General features: G+C 40.7%; 1 protein-coding gene across 9 annotated transcripts in view; it reads right to left on the bottom strand.

The window, feature by feature from the left end:
* The window catches only part of abcd1 (ATP-binding cassette, sub-family D (ALD), member 1), a 62917-nt gene that overhangs the window by 16892 nt on the left and 28925 nt on the right, over positions 1-17100 (bottom strand). For all 9 annotated transcript variants that reach the window (XM_077555213.1, XM_077555211.1, XM_077555212.1 and 6 more), the window contains 3 exons: positions 16050-16218; positions 14635-14729; positions 1184-1329 (listed from right to left, as the gene is read on the bottom strand). In XM_077555213.1, the coding sequence (XP_077411339.1) occupies positions 1184-1329; positions 14635-14729; positions 16050-16218 (410 nt within the window). The remainder of the gene's footprint in view (positions 1-1183; positions 1330-14634; positions 14730-16049; positions 16219-17100) is intronic.

The raw sequence follows: 17100 nt of genomic DNA on the forward strand, positions 1-17100 counted from the left end.
ACAAGTTACATATTGTTCATTAGTTCTAAAAGTTTTATGTAACTGACAGTCTGGGCAGATCGACTCCAGTCTGTGAATGACGTCAGCAAAGCGCTGTTTAGCTGCGGCAGCGTCAGGTGAATGTAAATGACCGTAAAAAACAACTGCTGAAACTCCCGTGGCAGATAATAAGGACGGAGAAAGATGGTCAGCAGTTCAATGTCCAGGGTGCATATGCTTTCGCGTATCATGATGGTATTACAGTACCTCTGATTGACGTAAAAGCACCCGAGCCACCTCAACTGGCTCCTCTCAATGTGGAGGAGTAACGGCTCGACACTGAGCCCCTCCCGGATGACATAGCTTTTCACCCTATCTCTAAGGGAGAGCCCGGACACCCTGCGTAGGAAACTCATTTCGGCCGCTTGTAATTGTATTCTTTTTAACATTCTTTATTGAAATTTATGTAGAAATGTCTGAAAATCACGCTGTTTATCTCTGCATCTTTTTAACTGTGCTCCCATGAGAGGAAGTCTGAAATTACTGTAATGACGGTATGTTTTCTGTAAAGCGCAAGGCCTTAGCTTTCAGACACCATTGGAATTTTTCAGATAGCACAAATGGTGCCAGAGTTACGGTAATCCAAAGTGCACCTACGAAAATGTGCCGCCGGCACGCTCGGTCACAAAGCGTTCTACAGTAGCACATAGGTCATTTTTACTACAGAATTAAGGAAATCAAATTAGCTTTTAGCATTCTTCCTAAAAAAAAAGGGGGACATATTGTGTCCTGGGAGAGATTTTTAACTTTACAAAAAGAGAACAATTCTGTGAAAAACGGAACGGGTGGCAACTCTAGAATAGAACCGAGTGTGAGTTTTTATTTGCTTAATAGAAAGAGAAAATAAACATCAGCGTCAATTGTGTGTGTTGGAATGAAATTGTTGAAATTGAAAGAACTCCAACTATTCAATTGTCGCTCCTTCATAAAAAGACATTTGTTTACTCATATAAATTAGGTGACAGAGAAAACTGCAGGCATTCTCTCTTGTCGTATACATCGCTCCTTGAACATTCTTAATTTATGCTACAGGTTATTCATGTTTTTTCTATTTTCCTCAATTCCTACTTTATTATTATTATTGCTGTACAACTGTAATACTATTTAAGTGTCTGCATTTAAAAAGAAGTGCGAGTATGCATACCTCTGCGGTATGTAGAACATGTGTTGTGGTTCTGGTCGTGAAAGAACACCTCCGTAAACTGGCCAGAGGCCACTGAGGATCCTGAACAAAGAACTTTTGCCACATCCATTTGGTCCTGTGATCAACACATCCATGCCCTCGTCCACCTAACAGCCCACAGTCAGCACATCAACACAACTATGAGAGCATAGTATATCACATAATAATACAGTGTTCCCTCACTTTTCACGGGTGATACGTTCAAATTCCAAGCTCCCCCACAATACTTGAATTTCCGCAAAGTAGAGATTGATCCCCCCCCCCCAACCCCCTTTTGGTTGTGGTGGGGATTTACGTCTAAAGCCAATACAAACCCCACACGGTTCCTGTTGGGTCTGATATTACAGATCCCCTTAGTTACTGACCGTGCACCAAGGAAAAAGGAGGCAGAAGCTGTTGCTTTGTTTTATTGCAACCGCGGCTGGGAGAGGAGAGGAGGCGCGAGACCTTAACTCACGCTCGGCTCCTTCCGACTCTCTCTCCTCCCCCGGCCACCTCGTCGCTTTTATTACAGTTAAGTTTCAGTTTCGTTTCATACGTCATGGAAAAATACAAAACATTAGAGAAAGTTGAGCGGCGCCTCTAAACGACAGTTGATAATATAAAAACACAAAAATATATACAGGATATTCTTTAAAATACACATAATGTTAAGACTACTGTTTTAAGCAACTTCACATTCCCTCCTGTTGTGGATTTAAAAGGATATCAGTAAATACTAAAACAATTAAGTTTTCTCAGTATTACTTCATTAATAGATTCACAACATTTGAACCATTCTCAGGAAATGGCGAAAACCCTTAACTTAAAGGGAAAAATTCCATAACTCCCCCACCGCACGGTGACGAGAACCTCTTGGTCTGAGAATGGAACTGGATTTGAAGTTAGGAAAACACAATAAGATGAGGGTCACACTTTTGTGTCGGTCTCCACAGTGTCAACATAATCCTCTACGCGTAGTAAGTTATATTGACACATCTGGGCCACGAACATACGGGCGACTAATCTCTTAGACATTGGGACAATACAGCAAGAACAAATAACACATAATAAGATAAACATTATAATGATCAAAGTCCAAACAATGTCTGAAAAAGGGTCATCTTCTCCTTTGTTCTTCTTCTTTTTGACAAGAATCAGGGGGTAATCCCTTATCTGAGTTCGGTGACCTTTTTGCAGTGACTCTGGTGGATCCACGTCTCTCTCTCAGCGATTTTGAGAGCGGTGGGTGTGGTCAGGAGAACAACGAATGGGCCGTCCCAGCGTGGGCTCGACCATGTTTTCCTTTTTATCACCTTCACCAACACCAGGTCACCCGGGGTCACCGTTTCCTGTGCAGGAGGAAGAGAAGTAGAGGGCAGATCATTTGCTCTTGACACAGTCCGTTCTTTAAACAAGTCACATAACCATTTAGTCAGTGGATCTGCCTCTCCTGTTTTGTCTGACCATGGCTGATTTTAAATGGATGGCCATATTGTCAACGATGGTATTTACAAAATGGCTACCGTTATCACTCCACAAGACTCGTGGAATGCCATGTTCTGGTATTATGTGTTTACAAATAGCTTTAGCTACTGTGAGGGCGTTTGGATGTTTTGAAGGAACAAGTTCAACCCATTTAGTTAGTGAGTCTACTAACACTAAACAGTACTTGTGCTGACCACTTTTGTGTAGTTCAATAAAGTCCATGTGTAAAACTTCAAATGGGTAGAAGCCCACTGGGCATTTCCCTCTCTGTGGTCTTAAGTTTCCCTGAGCATTGTGACGACAACACACCATACATGACCTACAAAAAGTTTTAAAATAGGTTTGTAAGCCCTGTGGTATTGTCATTGTCTGTTCTACCATAGATACCATCCCTCCTGTTGAGACATGGGACTTGCCATGACTCAATGTGGCTACTGCGTGGAACAGACTGCGAGGGATGACTGGTCGGTCTTCTTTGTGGTAGAGGCCTTCTGGGGTGAGTTCAATGTTCATCATTTTCCATAGTGTTTTTTCTTTGTCTGGAGCGTTGTTTTGCATGTCAATTAGTACTTGTTTTGGAATGTTGTTGTGTTGTTGTGTTTCTTTGTGGTTGGCGAGCATGACGATCTTTGTTTTGTCTTGGCCTGCTTGCTTGGCTGCCAAATCTGCTTTTGCATTTCCTACAGAAACGGCGTCTTTTGCTGAGGTGTGAGCTTTGCATTTGCATACTGCTATTTTGGAGGGTAGCAGTACAGCGGCCAAAAGGTCAGTGAGTAATTTGGCGTGTTGAACAGGTTTTCCTGTTGATGTTTTCATTCCTCGTCGAGCCCACATGGCGGCAAAGATGTGCAATGTCGAGTGGGCATATTGGCTGTCGGTCCAAATTGTTACTGCTTTGTCTTTGAATAATTTACATGCTTCTGTTAGCGCGATGAGTTCTGCTGCTTGTGCTGACAGATTTCCTATTAATCGTCCGCTCTTCAGTGTCTTTTGTTGTGTGACCACTGCATAGCCTGTGTTGGTGTTGCCTAGTTCATCTTTGCTTGAGGAACCATCTACAAACACTGCTTCTCCTTCTTGTAAGGGTGTGTCTAACAAATCTCTTCTTGGTTTGCAGATTTCCTCGGTGGCTTCTGTGCAACTGTGTGGTGTCCCATCTGTCTCCACTGGGAGGAGACTTGCAGGATTGAGAGTGCTGCATCTCTTGATGGTAAGATGGGGTTGAGACAACAGTACAGCTGTTAGGCCAAGATGTCTTGCTGGTGAGAGAAATGACATCTTTGTTTGAGTCAAAAGAACATCTACTGAGTGTGTTACTAGTAGAGTGGTGGGATGGAACAACACCAATTCGGCGGATGCTTGGACAGCCATTGCTGCGGCACACACTGCTTGGACACACTGGGGCAGGGCTCTGGCGACAGCATCAAGTTTCTTTGAGTAGTAGGCCACTGGTCGCATTTGTGTACCATGTTGTTGGAGTAGGACGGATGTCATGAATCCGTCTTTGCAGTCCACTGTTTGGGTAAACAGTTTCTTGTAGTCGGGTAGGCCCAAAGGGCCTGTGCTTGTGATGGTCTGTTTTATCTGATTGAACTTGTCATTAGCTATTTTCGTCCATGTGATGGGATCGGCCAGGGCGATGTCTTCTTGGTAAATTAAATCCACCAGTGGTTGCGTTATTTCGGCGAAGTCCAGAACTCATAGACGGCAAAAATTCACTAGGCCTAGGAAGGCCATCATCTGTCTTTTGGTCTTTGGTTTGGGGGCATCAAGGATAGCTTGTTTCCGATCAGAGGTTAGTTTTCTTCCTTCTGCCGATATGATGTGACCTAAGAAAACTACTTCGGTCTGAGTCCACTGTAGTTTGGTCAGTGAGGCTTTGTTTCCTGTCTTTGCCAGGTGTTGACACAGTTTCACTGCTTCTTCTTGATTTTCTTCTTTGGTTGGACTGGCGATGAGAATGTCATCTACGTAAATCAAGATTTGAGTGGTTTCCCTGTGTTCATGGAGGCTCAGACAGTTGTTGATTTCTTGAGAGAAAATGGTGGGGCTCTCTGCATAGCCTTGGGGTAGTCTCGTATAGGTGTACTTCTTTTGATTAAAGGTGAAACCAAACCAATGACGGGCAGACTCGTGCAATGGGATGGAAAAGAAGGCGTTGCTTAGATCAATTACTGTGAACCATTTCTGTTGTGGCTTCAGCGCATTGAGTAGAGTGTGGGGGTCGGGGACGCAGGGGGCTCTCTGTTTTACTGCCTGATTTACGGCTCTTAAGTCGTGGACCATTCGCCAGGTCGTGGTGTCTGCTTTCTTTACTGGAAAGATTGGAGTGTTACAAGTTACCTTGGGGGCTTCTATGAGCACTCCAGCTTTTACCATGTTCATGATTACTGGTGTGATTCCTTCTTTGGCATCAGGTTTGAGTGGGTATTCTGTTCCGTCTTCATCAATAATGGTCAGTGGTTCGGTAAAGTAATGGATGGCTGGTCTACCTCCCACTCCTATGACCATTATTGTGCTTTTTGACAATTTGACACCTGTTGGTAGATCAGTGATCACGGAGGATTGTGCTCCTGAATCCACAATGAATTTCAATGTTGTAGTAAATGGCCCTAAGCCTAGTTTTCTTACTGCTGGGTCAATAGAGGACATCTGGCTAAACAGGACTGTCAGGTCAAGCACCTCGACGATCGTTCTGGTGTCATCAGGGTTTTCATCACTTGACCTTTCCTGCTCGCGTCATTCGGTTGGATCCCAGTGGTCAGATCTTGGGGTCTCAATTTTTTGTTTGGAGCGGCAATCTCGGGCGAAGTGGCCGTACTTGCCACAATTGTAGCACACATCCTGTCTGGTGGCTGGTCGGCCTCTTCCTCTTCCGCGTCCACGTCCTCTACCCCGATTGGGTTGGTTTTGGTAGTAAATTGGTCCAGAAGGTGGAGGAGAGGCATGTTGAAAAAATGTGTGCATGGCATTGAAGACTGATGATTGCGCTTTTTGTCTTTTTAGGTCTTCAGCGTGTGAGGCCCAAGCTACGAGATCATTCACCGGGGCAGTTCTCCAGGTGTGGTAATGTTTCTTGATAAAATTGACTGTACCGTCCACTAGTCCATCCAGGAATGTTGCCCGCAGTAATGTTTGGTATGTGCTTTGTGCCTCAGTGCTTTCTTCGATGCCACCATGTAGTTTCAGTACGTCTTGGAGGCGGTCTACATATTTTTGTGCGCTTTCTTCAGGTTCTTGGCGGCATTGGCGGACTTTAGTTAAATCAGGTGGTTTCTTGAACACTGCGATGGCTCTTTCTAAAAGAGTATTTAGGGCGTTGTCTAGTTCTTGGCCTGGTTGGTAGACTTGGCCTCGTTGGTTGGCTGGAGCAAAGGCTCCTTGGAATCTTCCAACTCGATGTCCTGCGGTCAGACGTAGGACGCTTAGTAATTCATTGCCATTGAGGTGATAGGATCCATGTAGTTCTCTAATTGCAGCTGCCCATTTTTCAACGTTGTCTTCAATGGGAGGAACTGATGCGCATGCGGCTACTTTTTCTTCTTCGGTCCATGGGCGATAGAGCAGCAAGGTCTGTGGATGAGCAGGTTGACCAGGATTTGGCATTCCATAAGCTGGGTTGGCTACAGCTACCATGGGATATGCTGCCACCTGCTGAATGTCTGGGTATAATTTTGTTGTTGCAGCCAGGACGTCTGCTGTTGGTTTGTTTGATCTTGTACGGCTTCCAATAGGAGGGGAGGCTCCGTCCCCAAAACTCGTGGAGGTGGAATTTGGGGAGGAGGTAGACGGGGTAGGCGGTTCCCACTGTTGGTTGACGTTTACTTCCTCTTCTGGATCATTTTGCTGTCGCACTTCAGCCGGTGCATTTCCGTTGTCTCTTCGTCTGGCGCCGGTTTCTTCCGTTGGTCTTATCTTCATCTGATACATTTTTCTTTCTGTCTTTTCCTTTTTTTCTTTTCTCACTTTCCAAAATGCTTTCTGCCCTCATTTTACACTGTTTTATCCACACTTCAACAGCACGTAGTTGTGCTTCCAATTTTTCTACATTCTTTCCCTTTTTAATCTTCTTTGCTCTTTTCTCCACTAAACTTTTCTTAACTTCCTCTTTGTTCCTGACATCTCTCAAAGACGGGTTAAAATCATACTTGGTCACCCAGGATTCCAGATACTTGCACGCATTAGCGTCAAAGCTTGCAATAAATTTAACATCCTGGTGTTGTTCTATTTCTTTTCTCAATGACTGGCCCATTGTATGTATTCCCGAGCGGGCAGCAGTTATTCCCTTCTAATCTTATCTCATAAACACGCACAAAGTACACACCCACACAAAGACACACGCACACAACCACACACACACACATAAACTCACACACAAACACACACACTTAGTCTTTTCTGTGGTGCACCACTTTCTAATTTAAAACCATGATTTGTGTTTTAGGCGATTATTTTTAATCGCAGTCAGTTCTGTTCTGACCTGATAAATCTTAGTTATATTGAACACAGATATTTTGGTAACCAATGAGTGGGGAGGTGTAAATTATTACGTATTTACGGCAACGTTTAATTTCCTCTACCCGGGCACCCGAAAACGACACTTTTTTTTAACAAGTTAAAAACTAGTCAATAAAAGTATTTTGGATCTCATCTAATAAAACCGTGATCCCTTTGATGCCCGGATCATGTATACCATGGGTTTTTTTTCTCTTCTTCACGGGCCAACGCCCAAGCGCTTCTCTTTTACTCCCCACTTTTCTATTTTTCTCTTACTTCTTCAGTATATTTAGTGTTCCTTTTTTCCAACTTCTGTGTAAATCGTGATAATTAAACAGCATAATACCTGTTAGTCCTCGGTGCCGGTCTGGTTCGCAGGACCCGGTGTCCGGGCGAACGGCCGTGGCCGGAGCGACGAGACCCGTCACGCAAGGGGAGACGCTGTCGACAGATTCTCGGTGTCCTCGGTTCGGCGGCGGTCGTCCGTCCAGATGCAGGTCCCGGGTTTCGGCACCAATTAAATGTTGGGTCTGATATTACAGATCCCCTTAGTTACTGACCGTGCACCAAGGAAAAAGGAGGCAGAAGCTGTTGCTTTGTTTTATTGCAACCGCGGCTGGGAGAGGAGAGGAGGCGCGAGACCTTAACTCACGCTCGGCTCCTTCCGACTCTCTCTCCTCCCCCGGCCACCTCGTCGCTTTTATTACAGTTAAGTTTCAGTTTCGTTTCATACGTCATGGAAAAATACAAAACATTAGAGAAAGTTGAGCGGCGCCTCTAAACGACAGTTGATAATATAAAAACACAAAAATATATACAGGATATTCTTTAAAATACACATAATGTTAAGACTACTGTTTTAAGCAACTTCACAGTTCCCATCCTCCTAAACATTTGTTAAACTTCATAAATTTAACTCAAAATGCAAAATGAAGAAAAAAATGCTGAGTTGCAGGCTGTATTCATAGGTTAATGTGAGCGTCTCACCCCAGCAGCGGTCGAGGCCCACGGAACGTTGGCTGATAACTAGGGATGAGCCAGTACTGTTTCTGTTGGACCATCTAAATGATCTGTACCTGTATTTGGAATGGGCATAAACTGGAAATGGGCATGATTTAACTGGAGGTAGGTGTGGCTTGACAAAAAAGGGTGGGGCTTACATCAATAAATTACTGTATTTTTTTTGTATGAAATTGGAAAAAAAAAAGTTAGAAATTGATATGGATTGAGCAAAAGTTTCTATATTTTTTGTTTATTTGAAAATTGACAAAACAGCCTAATAAAGATTCAAATCAATGCTTTTGAACACAATAGAAAAACTATTTTTCAAAAAAGTTTTTATAAACTCAGAAAATGTCTGTGTATGAATAAATATTTACAGAACAGTCTGAGAATTGAGATTAACTTTTTTATAATCACAATAATTTTTTAAATGAATCTTTTTGTGTATGAATAAATATTTACAGAACAGTTTGAAAATGAATGTTCTTTAAAATCAAAATAGTAAAGAAACTATTTACAGAACAAGTTTTCTATAAACTCGAGAAAATACTGCTGAATACAGCACATGCAGTAGGAAATAATGAACTATTATGTGAATAAACAAGAGTTGTCATAACACAGATTTCGTTTTTGTTATTTTGTTTTCAATGTTTCAATTTTTACTACCTAACATAATTAAACTGTGTTAAACTCTGTGTGTAAAGCTTAATTTGCAATATTTATATTTTTATGGACTGCAGTGGGAGAAAAAAAAATCTAATATATATTGATTCATAGTGTGTTCAGTTGTGCATGTGTAGTGATTTTACCAGCTAAATATAAAAAAAACTTAGGCAGCCAGTGTGAGAGACTGCCTTGTCAAGAGCCCTGTGGGTGCAGAAAATTAAGGACCAATTAGATCATTAATTAATGTCCACGTGCCAGATGGCAACGCCGCGCGGACAGATCCTCTCTCTCACTTTGAGTGCCGCGCTCCGCGGACAAGAGGGAGAGGCTGGCTTTCCTTCAGCACAGATATTAAGGAAGTCTATCTGTGTTATATTGGTATCCGGGGAAAATCAATTATCTGTACCGGATGCTCACGTTGTAAGAGTATCCGGCTCACTCCTACTTAAAAATAATAATAAAATAAAAATGTTAAAGTTTTTGTTAGTTTGTCTTAAAACAGCTTACCTTAACATTTAGCCGAAGTTAGAATAATGGTCGATTAATGAACCTTTCAAATCTTTGTTGTTGCTGTGCAAAGTGAAAAATTTGTTGCCATGTCTTCCATTGCTTCTTCTTCTTCTTCATCATTTTCATCTTTGTCGGCGCCTTCTTCGTCGTCGTCTTCTTCTTCTGTCCTCGCTCATCATTTTAACCCATTAAGGCCAGGAACGCATGACCGCGTTCCTACCGTTAAAGCCGAGAGCGCTCCTGCACTCTTCTCCCTTTAAAGCCAGGAGAGTGGATACATCATTTTGTTTTGTTTTGCCTAATTCTTGATTTCTTAGGCAATGAAATGCATCAGAATATACATGAGAGGGTGACGAGGGCCTCATAGCATGTCCTGGAATTTTATTTGAGCATTCATGGCTGACGGAGATTCGCTAGAGTTATGAAATAAATGACGCGATTAACGACGGTGCGGGAGGAATTCGAATCAGTGTAAAGAGTCGGCAGTGACATACTGTTAAGAAATATGTTTGTAGACAATGAGGATGTGAAAATTTTGACGGCTTTGTAACGGAATGGACGACGAATAATTACCACTCGATCCCCCAAGGTGATTACAACTGTGCTCCAGTGTTGAAAGTAAATATACCCGCAGATGCAACACAGTTGTTTGTTGATTTTTATTTTTTTTTAATTGAAGGTTTATAATAATAAACTTAGGTTTGTGTGAACGCCACAGGTGTAAGCTCTGAAATGTTTTGGGAATTATGTTTCTATGTGCTTCAGTAGCTGATATATCAATTATTTAATAGGCATTGACAATATTGTTGAATTTCCTGGAAAACTTCAGGTTTTCAGAAAGTGACTCTCAAGTTACCGATACGTTTTAGAGGCATGTTTTGGCAGGCGCTTTAGACCTTAATGGGTTCAAGACGACAAAAAAGAAGCACGTCCGCCGGAAATTGTTATGGCAAATTTTGCTTTGCACAACAACAACAGCAAGGATTTAAAAGGCTCATTAATCTACCAGCATTGTTACTTTGTTAAAATGTGAGGCAGGATTCTAGTTAAAGTAAACTGTTTTAAGACAAACTTGAAGAAAACCTTTAACGAAGTCAATGCCCTCGTTTGCTGTTGGACACTTAGCGTGCTCCACTCACAGCATTGTTCACACATCACCAATGTTCCCTCTAATTTTCCGTGTGGCTGTGCATTCACACAAAGTTCTTAAGTGTTCCTTGGACTACGGTGAACAACATTCATGGACTTACATTCAACAAAAATCTAAACGCAACACTTGTTTTTGCTCCCATTTTTACGAGATAAACTTTTACCACATACACAATATCACCATTTCTCTCAAATATTGTTCACGAACCAGTCTAAGGCACTGTTCACACTTTTTGTTCCTCAAAAGAATGTTGTACACACAAAAACGTTTCAAACTTTTTAAAATCTTTTTTTTTCTTGTTCATTCGGTAATTTTACCGATTCGACATGTCATCATCATTGCTCTCTCTCTCTTTTTTATTTTTATTTTGTACATGCGGGTGTGTGTGTGCATGTGAGTGTGTACTCATTAATTCACCTAAAACCAATTCAAAATCCCATACCGTTCACCTAAACCGAATACTTCAGAATCCAGCTAGAGTCGTGAGGTTGTCAGGAGACCCGAGGAAGGATCAAAGAAAAGAAAGGAAAGTGACCGACCAGACATCACCTACTACCCACCGGGTTACAAACCAGAGTCTTTCACCAACCCCAGAAACGTCTAAATTCCAACAAATTAGGGAGACCTCAAGAGACCAAAGGAGAGACTGAGGAAAGGAAGGAAGAAGAGATGAAGCAGAGTGCCATCCACAGACATCAGCTTCCACTGATTCAACGACCAGAGGAAGAAGCAGATTGGGGAGACGTCGACCCCAGCCAGGACAGAGCAAGCACAACCCCCGAGGGTTCCCCAGGCCACGGCAGCGCCAAGGCACAACTCCTGTGATGAATGATTTTTACACGACATGGGTGTTCGCCTTGCATACATTTTTCTTTGCCACTCCATCAACCACATGCTAAATGAAGTTTTCAATTTCTTTACAGGAAATACAGCTCAAATCAGGATTTGTTTTAATGCGCTGCAGACATTTGCTGTGCGTTGAGAGGGTGAGAGGACTGCGCAATTGCTCACGCACGCAGTTAGAGGGAACATTGCACATCACACATTGTTTTTTAGGAGGGTACTCTGAATAGCCAAACGGCGCATTTGAACAATGTTCTGAGATTCTAAAAGGTCTGAATTAAGCAGTTTGCTTGGAGCGTTTTTCCAAATGCACCCACTCGAGGGAACTCTGAATTGGGGGGAGACCATTACAGTACAGATGGAAACAGTTCAAGCACAAGCTGCTAATTGGTTTAGATCCTAGACCTCAGTCCTTAACTCTTTTACTGCCACACGTTATCCAAAAAACAACCCTGACAGTGCCAGCCAATTTCAAGCATTTTAACTCATCTTTCAAGGCAAACAGAATATTGTGTATTTTGACTACGTAAACATGATCGCGTTCCATTCTTTCATTAGAAAAAATAAGTATGTTTCTACCTTATTCCGTTCTTTAGTAATCACCATTTGAAAATTGGTAATTTTAGTGACATTGAGCAAAAATTTAAAAGATAAGGAGAAAAGAAGCTTTTTGTGAAAAGATGCATTTTCTGCAGAACAGTGACTTTGACACTAATATTTTTTGTTTAGTGACGCTATGTGAATTAGATTTTATGTGACAAAGGCTTTGATCATTCACGTCATCCTTGAAAAATTATTTTCATATAGACTGAACAATTTTATTGAAAAACATAAGCTTTTAAGTGAAAATCAATATAGGGTTAGAGAAAAACGGACCACCTCAATGGCAGTCATGGAACTCGTAGAAGCAATATCTACTAACAATAGATAAAATAAAAAAAATACTGTTGGAATTTTTAAAGATTTAACAAAAAGCATTTGATACTATAGATCATTTTATACTAATGAATAAATTAGAAAGATATGTCATATAAATGGATGAAAATCTATTTGGATAATAAATATCAGTACTTACAGTTTAACAATATATAATCAAAACACTTGAAGATTACTCATGGAGTCCCCCAACGGTCTGTGCTAGGCCCCAAATTATTTATATTGTATATAAATGATATCTGTTGTGTCTCAAAAATATTCAAAAGTGTCTTATTCGCCGATGACACAACTCTCTACTGTTCAGGAGAGAACCTGAAGAAGCTTCTGACTACTGTGGAGAATGAACTAAACACATTAAAAATTTGGTTTGATATGAACAAATTATCACTAAACTTAAATAAAACAAAGTTTATAGTTATTGGTACTAGACAAATTACACAACAGGTCAAAATTATGGTAAATTCAATTGAAAGAGAAATAGTGTATGAAAATAAATTTCTTGGAGTAGTTATTGATGAAAAATTATGTTGGAAGTCACACATAGATAATGTCAAAAGGAAATTGTCAAAAGGAAAATGTCAAAAGGAAAATGTAAAAAGGAAAATCTAAAAAAATTATAGGGATACTCTCTAAAACTAAGGATGTCCTGAATAGGAAATCATTATACACATTATATTGTTCATTATTATTATTACCATATCTGACCTATTGTGTGGAAATCTGGGGAAGAAAACAAATACCAATCCTGTTCTCAAACTACAAAAAAGAGCCATAGGAATTATAAATCGATCAAAATATACAGAGCCAACTTATTCTCTATTTATTAAATCAAATACAAATACATTTTACGACTTAGTTGAATTTAAAATAGCACAAATAATGTATAAAGTACACAACAATCTACTCTGCCACAGTACTCAGAAGCTGTTTGAAATTAGAGAGAGTCCTTATAACATAAGTGTCTACAAAAATATAAATAAAACAAGAACAAATATTAAGCAAAGGTGTGTTTCTGTAAAAGGTGTTAATTTGTGGAATGATTTTGGAACTGACCTAAAAATATGTCAGTCACTTACTGAATTAAAAAAATTGTTTAAAAGCAAAGTTAAAAAGAATTACTTACATCAGACATGAGCTGTTAAACATGTATATATGCTGTCATTTCTTTGGCTGTATCGGTGTGAGTGTAATGACAATTGTATATGTGAGTATGAGGATATGATTTATGAATGTATTATGGTATATGCCTATGAATTTCAAGTACATATGTCACTGGCAAATGTGCGTATGTTAAAGTGCACTTGTATAGATGATTAGGTTTATACATTTCCTTTTGTTGAAATACATGACCTAATCATTGTATGAACATAAAACAAATAAGGGGTAGGACTAGATACGTTTTTAACTTCCTCCTACCCCTTTTGAACATATAAACTCTTTTCTTTCTTCCTATTCTTGTTTTCTTTTTTACTTCAATTTATATTTTAAACGTATGTGTTTTTTTTATGTTTATATGTTCAATAAAACTATAAACCGTTCTATTTCATCATATCAATCATGATTCACAGCAATTGCATACACCGGCAGACCATTGAAATGAGATACAATGCTGCCATCTGCTGGCCATAGTTAGGGGGTGTTTGTGATTTCACAAGTCCATTGAGTAGGCAGTGCTGCACAACAACTTCCACTGCCCATTGAGAAAAAAACATAGTAAACGTCAATTAACGTTTTTGGCGGCATTCATTTGGATTTCACTATACGTCATTAAACATTTTTGGCGGTAAAATAGTTAATTAGCGGACCACCGCAGTCCACCTCTTTGTGGAGAGCGAGAGGGAGAGAGAGAGAGGGGGGGATGGAGGGAGAGAGAGAGTAGTGCACGGGCGTCAGAGTGAATTTCTGTACGCAACTTCAATTGTCCAATGGTCTCGTTTAATTGTAAAATAAATTTCCCCTAACAAAAAAAAGAGAGATAAATAGCGATGTAAAACTGCAATAGAAGGAGATATGGTCAGCAAAAGCCCAAAAATAACGCTTAAAAAAAAAAATCATGAAAATCCATGATAGAGTTAATCCGCAATAAAGTAACCACGGAGGAGCAAGGGAACACTGCAATATCAATATACAGAACAATAAAATATAGTAGCTAGCCAATACATATGTGCTTTTTGTCTGTAACACTCCACTACATAAGAGAATGGATCAATCACAGAGCTCAGCCAAAATTGACGATGTTTGTCTTTTTTTTCTCCTTCTCAATTGATTCATGCATGGAGCTGTGCAAAACATCTCATACCACTACTCCCAACTGATTTGTGTGCCTGTGTGTGCGCGTGACCTGGAAATTGAGGCTGGACACGACCATGTCGCCTGTTGGCGTGATGATAGGTATGTTCTCGCATCGAATACCTTTCTCCACACTGACCACCTGACCTGCAGCAGAATGACATGACAAAAAAAAATTCAGGTCATCAGTTTCTCTTCAGCCTTCCACTTTTCAAGTCATGTTAAGTCAAGTTATTGTTAATATCACAATTAAATTATTCAGGCAACTGATTGGAAATGGAAGTCAAATTTTATTGTCATTGTACATTCAACCTGTCCAAGGAACATCAAATGACATTGACACCTAACGGGGAGGATAGGAACGGGAGGACTGACTGGTCGCCCAGCAGCCACCAGTGTTGGGAACATTACTCTAAAAAAGGAGGCACATCTGTCACGTTGTAACACGCTTCCTGCGGCACCTCCAAAATAAAAGTCACTACACAGTTCAGCTGTCAAGACACTTTTATTATGACGAGGTCCGACAACAACAGTGCCTCTAAAACTGTGTACAAATGAGATTTTCAGAGCCAGTTATTACACAACGTCTTTCAAGCTTACTTCGAGCTTTGAAACTAATAGATAATTTGTAACGCAACACATTTCACATACAATAACGATTAGTCCGTTTATGAAAAAAGAACCGGGTTACCTAACGCCGTTAGTTTAAACGCCATTATTCCAAACGCCATTATTCCAAACACTGGTTGTTAACAATTAGGTGGAACTGGACAATTTTCCACAGCACACCAGATAATATCTCACGGCACGTGCCGTGACACAGTGGTTGAGCATTGTGAGCACTGCAATAGGGGAGTGAAAAAATGAGAAGAATTTGTTCTTCGCACTGAATGCTTTGATTGTAATGAACGACTGTTAGGATTAACGTACATAAATCTACCCCAAATTTTCTCTTTTAAGTATTGTGATGGATTAATTCTGTGAAAGGGAGTAGACTCATGCTTCCTCATCTTCAAAAACAAGAACTGTGGCCTTATCGCAAGATGACGACTGGAATATTTTGCGATTGAACTTTAGAAGCTTTGACTTTGAAACTATCAAGTGCTGAAGAAAAACATGTCTATATTATTATCTGCACGATGATTTGTATACATGACTGCTTTGAAGTTGCTGTTGTGTAAACCCCTCCCCTTTAGAACAGCAACTGCTATGTAACTAGTGAAAATCCAATAAAAGAGAGGGAGCGGCAAAGTGTGTCCACAGCGGAAAAGAGACTGTAATCTGGGTACACTCTCTATTCTCCTTGCGAGTAAAAAAATAATTTAAATCTCTTTGTCTTCCTTCTTATATATGTTGTTTATTAAAAGTTCTAGGTTGGCTGAACCTAACATTAACTTATTAACTCATTCTTGCTTTAAAAGAGTTATTGCTAATTTGGTATTTGTGGCGAACTAACACAAGCCTTACCTCGCATCTCCAGATGGCCACAGACCCTTTGGCCGTGCTGCACTACTGCTCCCCCCGTTGGCACCCCTTGTTCTCTGTCTGAGGAGCGCCGGTAGATTCCTTCCTTGACGTGCTCAAAGACATCTAACATCTCTGAGACGCGAGCAGTGTAGCCAGCCAGCTCTGTAACCTAGATGTAGAGACCTAGGCATTAGCAGAGTTACTACATAATATAGGAGGTTGAAGGGAAAAAAAACATGGTTTGATATGTCCTCATGAAACCTCTTATATAAGGATATGTTGTTGTCCTGAACTGTTGTACAAATCCAGGTGCCCAACAATTTGTAAATAAAGGGCGGGATCAGCCTGGGAACTCTTCCTTGTTTATACTACAGCCTTCCCTGCTTTGCAAAACATGTTTTCGAAAGTGTCTGAGAAAGGGCTTTGCTCGTCCGGTTTCCCACGCTAATGAATAAAAGACGGAGCGGCACGCGGTCCCGACAGAGTCAGCTGCGGAACACGTACGATTGCCCAGCCGTTTTGCAGCTCGTTCTACCCGGACCGTAGGCTCTCCGGTCTAGTGTCAAGATAAGCGCTGATGATCATCATATTATGCTGCTTAACGTTGTAGTGCATTGATTGCTGTTTGCGGGGAATAAAATGTACAATAATTCTAGCAAAGCAAGTTGTGATTATTGCTGTTTGCGGGGAATAAAAGGTACAATAATTCTAGCAAAGCAAGTTGTGAGTATTTCTGTTTGCGGGGAATAAAAGGTAAATTCTAGCAAATCGAGTTGTGACTGTTGCTGTTTGCGGGGAATGAAAGGGATAATCATTCTAGCATAGCGCAGGTGTTGATTACTGTTTGCGGGGGATAAAACGTACGATTATCCTAGCACAGTATAAATGTTGAGTGCTGTTTGCGGGAAAAAAAGACACGGTTATTCTAGCAAAGCATATCAAGTCTCTGTGTATTCATTGTTGCCGCCGACCACTCACGATCCTGCATAAAAATATAAAGGTGAAGTAGTGTTTTCCACAAAACAGAGGTGTGGCCCGAAAGGCAAATGTG

The sequence above is a fragment of the Vanacampus margaritifer genome, chromosome 1 (genome assembly GCF_051991255.1).
Source record: "Vanacampus margaritifer isolate UIUO_Vmar chromosome 1, RoL_Vmar_1.0, whole genome shotgun sequence".
In the NCBI taxonomy this organism is placed as follows: domain Eukaryota; kingdom Metazoa; phylum Chordata; class Actinopteri; order Syngnathiformes; family Syngnathidae; genus Vanacampus; species Vanacampus margaritifer.